This window comes from Misgurnus anguillicaudatus, chromosome 1 (assembly GCF_027580225.2).
Source record: "Misgurnus anguillicaudatus chromosome 1, ASM2758022v2, whole genome shotgun sequence".
In the NCBI taxonomy this organism is placed as follows: Eukaryota; Metazoa; Chordata; class Actinopteri; order Cypriniformes; family Cobitidae; genus Misgurnus; species Misgurnus anguillicaudatus.
In genome coordinates this window covers 84531-98117 of record NC_073337.2, presented here as the reverse complement: position 1 = coordinate 98117, position 13587 = coordinate 84531, and the positions used below count along the sequence as shown (strand labels likewise).

The 13587-nt window shown below is 39.6% G+C and overlaps 1 protein-coding gene across 2 annotated transcripts in view; it reads left to right on the top strand.

The window, feature by feature from the left end:
- Positions 1 to 13587, top strand: part of lrp6 (low density lipoprotein receptor-related protein 6) — a 174223-nt gene that overhangs the window by 108930 nt on the left and 51706 nt on the right. For both annotated transcript variants that reach the window (XM_073870813.1, XM_073870845.1), the window contains exons 13-19: positions 1101 to 1303; positions 1387 to 1598; positions 2050 to 2240; positions 2403 to 2612; positions 2784 to 2909; positions 2996 to 3232; positions 3807 to 3917. In XM_073870813.1, the coding sequence (XP_073726914.1) occupies positions 1101 to 1303; positions 1387 to 1598; positions 2050 to 2240; positions 2403 to 2612; positions 2784 to 2909; positions 2996 to 3232; positions 3807 to 3917 (1290 nt within the window). The remainder of the gene's footprint in view (positions 1 to 1100; positions 1304 to 1386; positions 1599 to 2049; positions 2241 to 2402; positions 2613 to 2783; positions 2910 to 2995; positions 3233 to 3806; positions 3918 to 13587) is intronic.

Sequence of the window (13587 nt, the reverse complement as noted above, 5' to 3'; positions counted from 1 at the left end):
ATTTTCAAATCGATTGCATATTATGTCGTGGATATATCCCTCAAATGCATACTGCAATCTCTTTTGTCCTGCTCTCTCAGACATTTCACCTGTTTGCCAAAAATTACTAATTATCTCTGTCGTCGCGGCTATGCCGTAGGACCTACGCATAACTGTAACGAGCCCTTAAGGAGGGCAGATTTTATTTGTCTCTCTGCACTAAATGGCAGTGCTGTGGTTGTATAGTGCAGATTAAGGGGTGGGGGGTGTTTATATTATTATAATAAGATCGCCTTCTTGAATCACAAGGGGAGCCAAATTTCAATTAGCTATTTTTCACATGCTTTCAGATAATGGTTTACTAAAAATAAGTTACTGGCTTGTTCTTTTTCACATTTTCTAGGTTGATAGAAGCACTGGGGACCCAATTATAGGAAAAAGTCAGATTTTCATTATATGTCCCATTTAAACAAAATGTAAATGGGAAATCCTCAAGGAATGGGTTAAGGAATTTGTGGTTCAGGTTTACATATGTCCTTTTAAACACTTCCATGATTAATAATTTAAGAACATTGACATTCTTGTAACTTGTAAATAATTTTAAATGAGAGTTTTTGAGTTGTAAAATGATACCAGATGTAGCAGTAAAAGCTCTACACATTTAACATTATCTTGAAGAGCGGTAAGGGATCCGGATCGTCTGATATGAAGAACTCTGGTATCGTATTGGTAATGGAAAAGTGGTATCAGTGTATCCCTAATTATTACTACCTTAAACCTCAGAAACAAAATAAAGTGTGAAACAAATCAAAGGTGCAGAGAATGTTTTACCTCTTTTGTAATAAGTTTTAAATTGATGTTTACAGAATAAATGTTAGGCCTTAGACAACAGATATTAAGTCCAGTTGCCCTTTACTGCTTATTGCATGTGAACATGTGACATGTGAAGTGATCAAGATATGGCTTTTGCTGTGACATAAGTTGATCTGAAATGAAATTGACTGCAGAAATAGACCAGCATCAACCCTCCAACACATGATCTCTCTCTCTCTCTCTCTCTCTCTCTCTCTCTCTCTCTCTCTCTCTCTCTCTCTCTCTCTCTCTCTCTCTCTCTCTCTCAGCCCCCACGTCCTTTCTGCTCTTCAGTCAGAAGTCGGCCATTAATCGTATGGTCATTGATGAGCAGCAGAGTCCTGACATCATTCTGCCTATTCACAATCTTAGAAACGTGCGAGCCATTGACTACGACCCGCTAGACAGACACATATACTGGATCGACTCCAAACAAAATGTCATCCGCAGAGCACAGGAGGATGGTAACCAGGTAACCACGGCGACACAGACTGCTCATGACTAATTTGTTTGTGTTTTATAGTGTCGTCTGATTGGCTCTGTTTTCTGTCTCAGAGCGTGACAGTGGTTTCCAGCGCAGTGGCCGGGCCCAACCTAGGCCTGCAGCCCTATGACCTCAGCATTGACATCTACAGTCGCTTCATCTACTGGACGAGTGAGGTGACCAACGTCATCAACGTCACGCGCACCGATGGTTCTCGCGTGGGTGTGGTTCTCCGCGGGGAACATGACAAACCACGAGCCATCGTGGTAAACCCTGAGAAAGGGTGAGAAAGTACAACTTACACTTAATATGGTAGATGTAAGAACACAAGACAAATATTGTGTTAATTTGCACAAACATATAATTCTGTCCCCATCTTTCATAAGAGCAGTTTGAGGAGAGTGTGTTCACTTCATGAAGTATTTGCTTTATTTGGTAATCGACTGTTTTGTTCTATGGACATTTGAAGTATATTGAGGTTCCTGTCCGTAATTCATGAAGTAAATTACACTACAGACAAGACTTAAAACACTTGTAAATCTGTCTGGTTTATCATAGCCAATCACTGTGAGTTTCCCTGTTGTGCTTTTGTGCTGTGATTATGGCTGTTTTAGTCCTAAGACATTTTAAAAATCTCTCACACTCTCCGCACTGATGTTGTTCCTCTGTGTATCAGATTATTTGTGTCAGTCCCAATATGGGTGGTTTTACAGCGTTTGATGTCTGTCCTGCAGGTACATGTACTTCACCAACCTGCAGGAGCGCTCGCCTAAGATCGAACGGGCAGCTTTGGACGGGACCGAGCGGGAGGTTTTGTTCTTCAGCGGTCTGGGGAAGCCGGTCGCTCTGGCCATCGATAATGAACTGAACAGACTCTTCTGGGTGGACATGGACCTCAGACGGATCGAGAGCAGCGATTTGTCTGGTGAGCAGAACTGCTGTTGGTACTTGGTGATTTATGATCAAACTTGATAATGTAACGTTTTAGTTCACTTCTTTATAATTTCCTTTTCCTTTCCTCTGTATAATTACCCGTCACCACACCCTCCGTTCCTAACCACTCCCCTTTCTCCACGACACCTTTCAGGAGCCAATCGGATCGTCATTGAGGACTCCAACATTCTGCAGCCTGTTGGACTGACTGTGTTTGGAAATCACCTGTACTGGATCGATCGTCAACAGCAGATGATCGAGCGAATCAACAAGGTCACTCGCGAGGGCCGGACGAAGATTCAGGCAAGAATCGCCTCTCTGAGTGACATCCACGCCGTCCACGAGCTCGACATGCAGGAGTACAGTAAGTCCTGCCTCCGTTGCGTCTGCGTAAGGCCGCTGAAGCTGTGCGATCTGTGTTGCTGAAGAATGTTTGATTTGTGCCTAGTTATTTGAATGACTGACATCCCAGGAGATCAATCTGTTTCTTTTAAGAGCCTGATTGCACTGATGGCTTTCTTTCTGTGTTCTGTAGACAGACACCCCTGTACGTCAGATAATGGCGGCTGTTCCCACATCTGCATTGTGAAAGGCGATGGAACGACTCGCTGCTCGTGCCCTGTTCACCTGGTCCTGTTGCAGGACGAACTCTCCTGTGGAGGTACTGAGATCTCTCGGTCTTCTGTTACAGTGTGTTTAATGTTTGTTCTGTCACAGAAGGACCTCATGCCATCTAACCTTTTTTAGAGCCGCCCACTTGCTCCCCTGAGCAGTTCTCGTGTGCTTCGGGAGAGGTTGACTGTATCCCGCAGGCGTGGCGCTGCGATGGCTTTGCTGAGTGTGACGACAGCAGCGACGAACGTGACTGTCCCGTGTGCTCGGACGAGGAGTTTCAGTGTGACAGTAAACAGTGTGTGGATCTTTCACTTCGCTGCAATGGGGAAATCAACTGTCAGGATCGATCGGACGAAAACAAATGTGAAGGTAGTTATCCGTCTGTCTCACAGGATAAAGTGTCGTGTGTTTTTCCTGTGTCTTTCCTAACCATAGCTCTCTCTCTCTCTCTCTCTCTCTCTCTCTCTCTCTCTCTCTCTCTCTCTCTCTCTCTCTCTCTCTCTCTCTCTCACTCTCTCTCTCTCAATGTCAATTGTTTAACTTTGTATTGGGTCAAGCAAAAATGGCTATTTATGTTAGCAGAAAAAATAAGATAGAAGAGTCCTCTGACTCTGAGGTAATTAATGTTTTTGTCAGGATGATGAAAGCCAGATTAAAAGTTGATTTCAACTTTTACAGTACCACAAACAATGTTGAGGAATTCACAAACATCTGGTGTTTTAAAGATGTTTTATGCTCTGTGGTGGAAAATAATCTGGTTTTTGGGATTGTTTTGAGCTAAATTGTGCTATAGCCTATTTGTACTGTTTTTGTTTTTTATAATTACAGTATTGTAGAAAATCTTGTTATGGACATTTGAATAAATAAAATTCTCTCTCTCTCTTTCTATCTCTATCTCTCTCTCTCTCTCTCTCTCTCTCTCTCTCTCTCTCTCTCTCTGTAGTTCTCTGTCCTTTGGATCAATTCACCTGTGCAAATGGTCAGTGCATTGGACGGCATAAGAAATGTGACCACAACATGGACTGCACAGATAACTCTGATGAGATTGGATGCTGTAAGTCTAGTTGTCCTTTGTCTCAAGTCAACATAAATAAGGATCTTTTAAAACGCGCTTAATGATCATGGACCAGTATTCACAAAACATCTTAAGACTAAAGGTCCGTTCACATTGTAACGATAACTATAAAAAATATAGTTTTGAAAATAGTTTTATACTGAAGAGAACAGCGGAGTTCACACCAGAGTATGTGAGCGGAGTGAAGTGGAAAGAATTTGCGCTCCGCGCTCAAAGCTTTTCATAATAACTCCGCTTAAGCTCCGCTCTGGATGTACAATATTCCGCTCCTCGCTCCCTCCCCACGCCCTCCTTATTAACGCCTCGCTCCGCGTTCGCTCCATTGTAAATTATAATGCTCTTTTGAAACAACACCAACCTCGGTGGCTCGTTAAAATATCAGAGTCCATTGCAGTTCTGTAGCAGAACGCGCAATTTATTGTCCAACTCTAATAAAGCATATGGCATAACTGTGTCACGGACTGCGCTGTAGCAAGGTAAATGCCGCAAATTATTTACACATTTAAATGGCTTTTTCTTTTATTCTGTGTTGGTGGTTTAGGTTGTTAAAGCTGTATTAATACCGACCTTTAGATTTTCTTTCCAAGTGTAAGCAGAAAATTTGAGTTTTCTTGACACATGCGTTTTAAGATTGTACAAGGAATCTTTTTAATGTTGTAATCACCTCCACGCACTCGCGTTCTTCTTTGCCATCATTACCTTTTAAAATACATTTGTATTTTGCCCCTATTGCACTGTAGTATTTCAGAAACTCTTTTTTTCTGTGTTTCTTTAACTGTGCTTATTAATAACTTATGAATTCGTCCAGGGGCGGAGTGGGACCAAAAAATCTACCAGGAAATTTCGTATACCACCGGCCCACCGTGGTAAAAAAAAGGTCTTGTATTTGTAGTAAAACTACGGTAATACAAATCGTAATCAATCTGCAAAAAAACAATTTTCATAATAATAATAAAATCATCAAATCATGGATTATTTTTTTCCTAAATGAGTAACTATACAAAATGATACCTGTTTGAAAGACGGAGATGCACACATGTCAATCAGCTATTACATAACAGAGCGAGACCAGAGATGAACGTGCTCATAAGTGGGAGCAATATGGAATACTTTCTTTACATCTTTGAAAAACTGTTTTGAAAGAATTTTTCCTTTAAATATCTTTTTTGTCATATAAAGTTTTCAATTCAATTAAATTTTATTTATATAGCGCTTTTCACAATTGGTGATTGTTTCAAAGCAGCTTTATATTAATAGAAGCAGTGGAAAGCACAGAAAAACGACAGATAGCACAACATAATACACGATAGCACAAGCAGCTAAATTTGCTGCGGCTATGAATCAACATTATAAGCGTGCGTATTGCTAATGTAACGCAAAGAAGAGGGTGCTAAGTTAAGCCCAAGAAGGCTGCCTCCCCGGGTTGAAAAACCCCCTAAGCGGGTTCTGCCGGTGGTCGTTGGTCATGCATCAGCTGGGCATCATGTTGAAGGTCTGCCGGTGGGTCAGAGGTGTGCCGACTTTCACATTTACCGGAACTGGGTCTGTCTGTCTCATTGTCCTCGGAGACAAGGACGAGACATGAAGAAAGAAAAACAAAACACAATTAGCGTAGGGGCCATTCATATGTATTCACACGTACATATACACAAACATATATATATATATATATATATATATATATATATATATATATATATATATATATATATATATATATATATATATATATATATATATATATATATATATATATATATATATATATATATATATATATATATATATACACACACACATACACACACACACACACATGTACATATACGTATTGAAGATACAACGTCATCCCAGTGACAGACTCTGCACAGTTTGGTTTTGGGAGAACGAGAAAAATGCACGGGACGGCGAATGTTTTTGGAAATGGATGCAGTGACACCCTTTTAAGGACTGAAGTCCCGCCCCCGACTAGTGGGCTTAACACCACAAATCTATACTCACCGAGCTTTATTGAAATCCGGACGAGCAAGGGAGTAAAGGGGAGACAGGGACGTGACTGCGCCAGCCATCTCCCTGATGCCTGTCTGGGCTTCACAGTACTCCCCTACTCGACTCAGAAACCTCAGGAGGAGGGCCGAGCAAGTGATAACATAATGCCATACATAACTTTAAATCACTCTTCTGCGCTTGGCAATTAATGGCCCGATTCGGGGTTTTATTGGTCTAGTTTTTAAGTTTTGGCCTTGCATTGTGGTTTGTATGTGCACAGAGTAGCGTTTCTTTTCCTTATATGTAGCCTTTTCTATTTTATACGTGACCTTTGTTTTTAAAAGTTTATGCCCGGCTCATGGTTTGCTGCACATATGTAAACGAGTAAGGAGAGATTAAACATTTTCTTAAGAATATTAATAGCATTTACCATGCTTTGAAGTGTTGACGAAAATGAGGATTTAGTTCATTTATTTATTAGGTTGTACAAGCTATCTATTGTGAGATGAGTACCATTACTAAAACAATTATGTGAATGCCTTGTTAAAGAGAAAAGTTTTAAGTCTAGATTTAAAGGTATCTATTGTGTCTGATTCTCGGACAACGGTTGGTAAATCTTTCCAGAGCTTAGGGGCTAAGTAGGAAAAGGATCTTCCACCTTTAGACACTTTTGATATTTTAGGGATAACTAAGAGACCAGAATTCTGATAGTAATTCTCTAAGATATAAGGGTGCTAGGCCATTTAAGGCTTTGTAGGTGATAAGTGATATTTTAAATTGTATGCGATAATTAACTGGTAGCCAGTGTAAAGATGCCAGAATTGGACTTATGTGGTCATACTTCTTAGATTGAGTAAGCACTCTTGCAGAAGCGTTTTGAACTAGCTGCAGCTTGTTTACCTGATTTGCATGGCATCCCCCAAGTAGCGAGTTACAATAGTCTATTCTAGAGGTCATAAAAGCATGGATAAGCTTTTCTGCGTCAGATGTAGACAGTATATGGCGTATTTTTGAGATATTTCTAAGATGGAAGAATGCTGTGCGGCAGATGTTGCCGATATGACTATCGAAGGATAAGTTGCTGTCGAACATCACACCTAAGTTCCTAACCGAGGAAGATGGCACCACAGTGCAGCCATCTATGTGCAACTTGTAATCTGACATATTATGTTTGTAGCGATTCGGTTCAATAATAAGCATCTCTGTCTTATTGGGGTTGAGCTTAAGAAAGTTATGTGCCATCCAGTCACTAACATCGCAAATGCAGTCTGTTAGCTTAGAAAACGTGTGGGTTTCGCTGGGATGTGAGGAGATGTAAAGCTGGGTATCATCCGCATAGCAGTGAAAACTTATGTTATGTTTCCTGATAATGTCTCCTAGGGGTAACATATATAACGAGAACTGGATAGGACCTAAAACTGATCCCTGCGGTACACCATATTTAACTAGGGAGTGATATGACTCTTCCTCATTTACATAAACAAAGTGATAGCGATTGGTTAGATACGACCTAAACCAGGCTAACGCCTGACCACTGATACCAACATAGTTTTCTAGTCTATTGAGTAAGATTGTGTGATCTATTGTGTCAAAGGCTGCGCTAAGGTCTAGTAATATAAGGATTGAGATTTCACCATGATCGGATGTTAACAGGAGGTCATTTGTAACTCTAAGCAGCGCTGTCTCTGTGCTATGGTGGGGCCTGAATCCTGATTGGAACTTTTCATACGTACTATTATTTGCCAAGAATGTGCGTAACTGGCTTGCCACTACCTTTTCTAATATTTTCGAAAGAAAAGGGAGATTTGAGATTGGTCTAAAGTTATTAAGCACTCCCTGATCAAGCTGTGGTTTTTTAATCAGCGGTTTAATAACTGCTAGCTTGAAAGCTGTTGGAACGTATCCTATTTCTAGCGATGAGTTAAAGATATGTAGTACCGGGGTTGACACTACAGGGAATACGTCTTTAAGTAGTTTTGTGGGAACGGGGTCTAATATACAGGACGATGATTTGGATGATGTGACTAGTTTAGAGAGCTCATCTATTGTAGTAGGTTTAAATGAATCAAGAGTTTCATATGGTAATCTAGTGTTTAGTGAACTAATGGGTAGAGTGATGGCTGCTTGGGTAGTTACGATGTTTTCCTTAATAGCCATAATTTTGTTAGAAAAGAAGTTCATGAAATCGTTACTGTTGTGTTGAAGTTTACTATTGGTTTCTGTTTGTTCTTTGTTTCTTGGCAGTTTTGCAACTGTGCTAAAGAGGAAACGAGGGTTGTTATGATTTTCTTTAACTCATTCACCGCCAGCCTTTTTGAGAAAGGTTGCCCACCTGCATTTTTGTGATTTTAACAAAATTTTTTAACAAAATTCCTTGCAGGAAAAATTATTTTCTATAAATATATAAACATACAAATTATATCAAATAAAAAAACACACCCTCTGCTTTCAAACAAACAATAAACAAACAAACAAGCAAACAAAATGGGGAAAAAAGTTTCATTATATATTTACTTTTTCTACTTAATTTAACCACTGAAATAAGGATATTTCTCTTCAAAAATACAACATTTTGAGCAAAAAGCTTAAAAATTGCGTTTTTGTAAAGGAATTTATGTTAGACATTAGACTCAGAATGACTATCAAACATAAAGGCAGTTAAAATAAATCCTTAAATCTTTTTAACTTCCGTTTTTGATAAATTCGGTTTGGCGCCGTCTGGTGGATAAAAGCGGTATTACACTTTCACTTTGAAATTCGTCCAGAAAGGCATATTTATTAGTTAAATATGAACTTATAAATGACGAGATAACTCGTCAATGGCGGTGAATGAGTTAATAAGCGTACTGAGATGGGTAGATCTGGCTGTTTTTATAGCCTGTCTGTAGTGTTTAACACTCTCTTTCCATGCTGCACACCATACCTCTATTTGGGACAGGTCTGGAAGAGTGCTAATAAAGCTATCTTTAGTGGTGGAAATTATTGTTCTGGCTAGTCGGTAGCATGTTGTGGATTGAGTGATCCTATCTAGAAGTACAGTGTATGACACAAGGTAATGGTCAGAAACTGCATCACTCTGAGGTGATATTTCGATGCCATTAATATTGAGTCCGAGTGACAGAATTAAGTCTAATGTGTGCTTACGAGTATGCGTGGGCCCTGACATGTTTTGTTTAATACCGAGAGAATTTAGAACATCCATAAACGCACGTCCTAATGCATCTTTTGAGTTATCCACATGAATATTAAAATCACCAACGATAAGAGCTTTATCTACAGTGACTACAAGCTCAGACAGGAAATTTGCTATTTCTTTAAGGAAATCTGCATGGTGGCCCGGAGGTCTATAGATTGTAGCTAAGACAAAAGAAAGCTGTTTGTTGTTACAATCAGTTATTTCCATATTTAATAACATTAGTTCAAATGAATTAAATTTTAGTTCAGATTTTTGGTTAACTTTAAAAATGTTGTTGTATATTGTAGCTACACCACCCCCTCTCCCCTTTAATCGAGGTTCGTGTTTATAATAATAGTCTTGTGGGGTGGATTCGTTTAAACTAATGTAGTCATCTGCTTTAAGCCAGGTTTCTGTTAAACAGAGTGCATCTAAGTTTTGGTCATTAATTATTTCATTAACAATAGGTTCTTTATTGGTAAGCGATCTAATGTTAAGAAGGCCGAATTTTAACATTCGAGGTTCATCTGGTAATGTATTGTTTTCTAATTTTATGTTAATCAGATTTGTATGTGATGTGGCAAGCGGTGCTCTGTATTTGCTTGTTCGGGGAACAGATACAGTTGAAATGTGTTGATATTCTGGTAAGATCGACTCGAAGTGCTGGGATACATGTGATCTTGACATATCATGCCAGCTAACAGACGGACGGTTAAGCTGATCCGTCTGTTTCCTGACCTGGGCCCTGGATAGTCAGACTATATCAGAATTAAGACTTTTAATCAGATTTGAGAGATAATAATGTTTTTTTCCACTGCTATTGCTAATTTATTTTAACGTGTTTGGCGCATTTACCTCAGAGTTTATTTCAGTTCATTTGCTGTTTTTCCGGTAATAATAATACAATTTATATACCAATCCTACTTCCTTGTCTTTTTGTTCATTTCATTATGCTGTTATATTAAGTTATGTGGATATTTATTGCCATATAAGACGTTCATTGCCGTTACTCTCAACTAATATTTAAAATCATATGCGGAATAATGTGTGTATCTTTGAAAGAATACAGTTAATCCTTAAAAAAAATGTTGTCAAAGTTTTGAGACATAATAATGTTGTGAGGATATATATTGCCATATTGCAGTTGAATACTCTCGTTTATAATATGTAAATCACATAGTAGAGAAATAACTCTTTCCCCGCCATTAACGAGTTATCTCGTCAATCTGCAATACTGCTATTATCCACCAGGTGGCGCTCTTCCGCAACTTATAAAAAACGGAAGTATTGCCCTAGGGCAAACAGCTGTATGTCCGTGTATGTTATAAAGATCGCTCTGCATCTGATCTCTATCAAAAGTCCTTAACAAAAATGGAATTATCTCTGCTTTTTGCTCAAAATTTGGTGTTTTTGATGAAACCTACACATATTTGAGAGGTGATAGAAACAGAACACATTAAGGTAGGATGAAACAGATTTTCTTGTTTGAAAGCAGAGGGTCTGTTCTTTTATTTCCTATATTGTATGTTTATATATTTAAAAAGGAGCATTTTCTGGAAGGCATTAAACTTTTGTGAAAATCATGAAAAATGCTGGCGGTGAAAGAGTTAAACATTTTTAATCCACACTTACTATCAAATAGTCTATCTGCTTGATGGATCAATCCGGCCGCATGTACTCCAATAAACAGGCATTCGGCGGCGCAGCTTTTTACATCAAAGGCTGACAGGCTATGCCATTTGGGGAGCGCCGTTCAATGATCCCCCTTATTTTTAAAAAAACCTAAACATGGTTGGACCTGTCGAACAGGTTGAGCACTTTTATGTTGAGCAAAGAGGCTGCACAGTTTGACCACCGGGAAGCGGCCGCACATCAAGCCGCCAGACGGGGTTGCTATAACTCGCAATGTATAACTATTATCAGACCGACCCTTGCAGCCTTAAAACACTACCGGCCCACCGGGAAATGTCCCGACTCTCCCGATGGCCATGGGGTCAGTAAAATATAATTAAAAACATAATAAATAACATGATATTACATGAATTTTGTGTAGTTAAACAATACAAAACAAATGCAATTGGGGCCAAAATATATGTTTAGAAACATTTTTAGTGTCCCTCCCTTGTCTCACAGTGTTTTTGGTTCTTGCTCGTAGCTGAGCAATAGTGGAGCTTTTTCGGAGCGAGAGAAAATCACGACGCTCCGACATTCAAAAAATCCGCTCCTCGCTCCTGGCAAAATCATCCCGCTCCGCTCCCACTCCGCACCGCTCACATACTCTGGTTCACACCACAACTATAACGATCAAGATACAATGAATGATATCGCTTGGATCACTTTCTGTGTGGTTTTTTCCCCACCTGATGAACGAGAAACCATTCACAGCCAATCTAATCTATTCTACTGCACCGTGCACTTGAAATGACAGTGAAGAAGCTCATTGCTGAGATCCATAACATAAAATTACCTCATATATCCAGCACTAATGCAGTTGCTTTGAAATTCACTACGTAATGCTTTTTTCCTCCCACACTGACAACTCCAAAAGGTAAGATATTATTGCACAAACTACTAGATTCACTGTTTAGAGTTACACGAAATGCAGCATGTTGAAGACATCTGCTGGTTACCTGCTGTGTAAATGCAACAAGAAAAGCATATTTACATATTCAGTTACGTAAACAATTGCAAACGTTTTTATTACGAGAAATATCCAATATTAGTTATTGCCATTAACTCTTTCCCCGCCATTGACGAGATAACTCTTCAATTAAGAGAAAACGCTTCCCTGCCCATGAATTTCCGGCTTTCCGCAATACCGCTATTATCCACCAAGTGGCGCATTTCCGCAACTTATACAACCCGGAAGTAGCGCCTCGCGTGAAAGAGGAAGAACTCTGTGTATGTGTTAAAGATCGCTCTGCATCTGATCTCTATCAAAGGGCCTTCACAAAAATGGAATTATCTCAGCTCTTTGCTCAAAATTGGGTGTTTTAAAGAAACCTACCCATATTTGAGAGGTGATAAAAAGAGAACTAATGAAGGTAGGATGATGAAACTTTTTTCTTTCTTTTTTGAAAGCAGAGGGTCTGTTCTTGCATTTGATATATTGTTTATTTATATATTTAAAGAAGAAAATTTTCTGGAAGGAATTAAACTTTTGTAAAAATCATGAAAAATGCTGGCGCTTGCTGGCAACTTTTTTTTAAAAACGCTGGCGGGGAGAGTGTTAAATGCAATTAGCTTAACGTTATCGTTATAATGTGAACTGCCCTTAAAAGTAGCTCCTAATGCTGCGTTCCAGGCAGGTTTTTGAGCCCGTAAATCACACTTCAAAACCACGACTCACAACTTAAAACTGGGAGTACGCGTTCCAGGCAACCTGTAACCGTGTTTTTCCAACCTTCTACCCATGAAAGTGCACTGGAGTGGCAGTAAATCCGTGACTTCCCACCCGTGAACTCGTACTAGATCAATGTACTTCCAGTTCAGAGTCGTGAGTCATGGTTTTGAAGTTGTGATTTACGGGTTGCCTGGAACGCAGCATAACATGCTGATTTAGCAGAAACTCTTACAAATAATGTGTGTGTCAGTCCTAATTTTAGGACCCTAATCCAAAGTCTTTTAGCGCTAAAACTAGCTCTTAAATTACAAAAAGGTTAACGTTAGGGGTAGTCAAGAGGACTCCCAGTGGTTCTCAAACTGGGGGCTGTGGGGTCGATTGAGGTTGACTGATTTGGTTTTCAGACCCGATGTCGATACCATTTATTACAGATGATTAGGATCACCCGTTCAATTTCTCATTAATGCAATTATCTAATCAACCAATCACATGGCAGTTGCTTCAATGCATTTAGCGGTGTGGTCCTTGTCAAGACAATCTCCTGAACTCCAAACAGAATGTCAGAATGGGAAAGAAAGGTGATGTAGGCAATTTTGAGCGTAGCATGGTTATTTGTGCCAGACGGGCCGATCTGAGTATTTCACAATCTGCTCAGTTACTGGGATATTCACGCACAACCATTTCTAGGGTTTACAAAGAATGGTGTGAAAAGGGAAAAACATTCAGTAGGTGGCAGTACTGTGGGTGAAAATGCCTTGTTGATGCTAGAGGTCAGAGGAGAATGGGCCGACTGATTCAAGCGGATAGAAGAGCAACATTGACTGAGGTTATAACTGAGGTATGCAGCAAAGCATTTGTGAAGCCACAACACGCACAACCTTAAGGCGGATGGGCTACAACAGCAGAAGACCCCACTAGGTACCACTCATCTCCACTACAAATAGGAAGAAGAGGCTACAATTTGCACAAGCTCACCAAAATTGGACAGTTGAAGACTGGAAAAATGTTGCCTGGTCTGATGTGTCTCGATTTCCTGTCAATATGGACCAACATTTCTAAAGAATGCTTTCAGCACCTTGTTGAATCAATGCCACATAGAATTAAGGCAGTTCTGAAGGCAGAAGGGTCAAACACCGTATTAG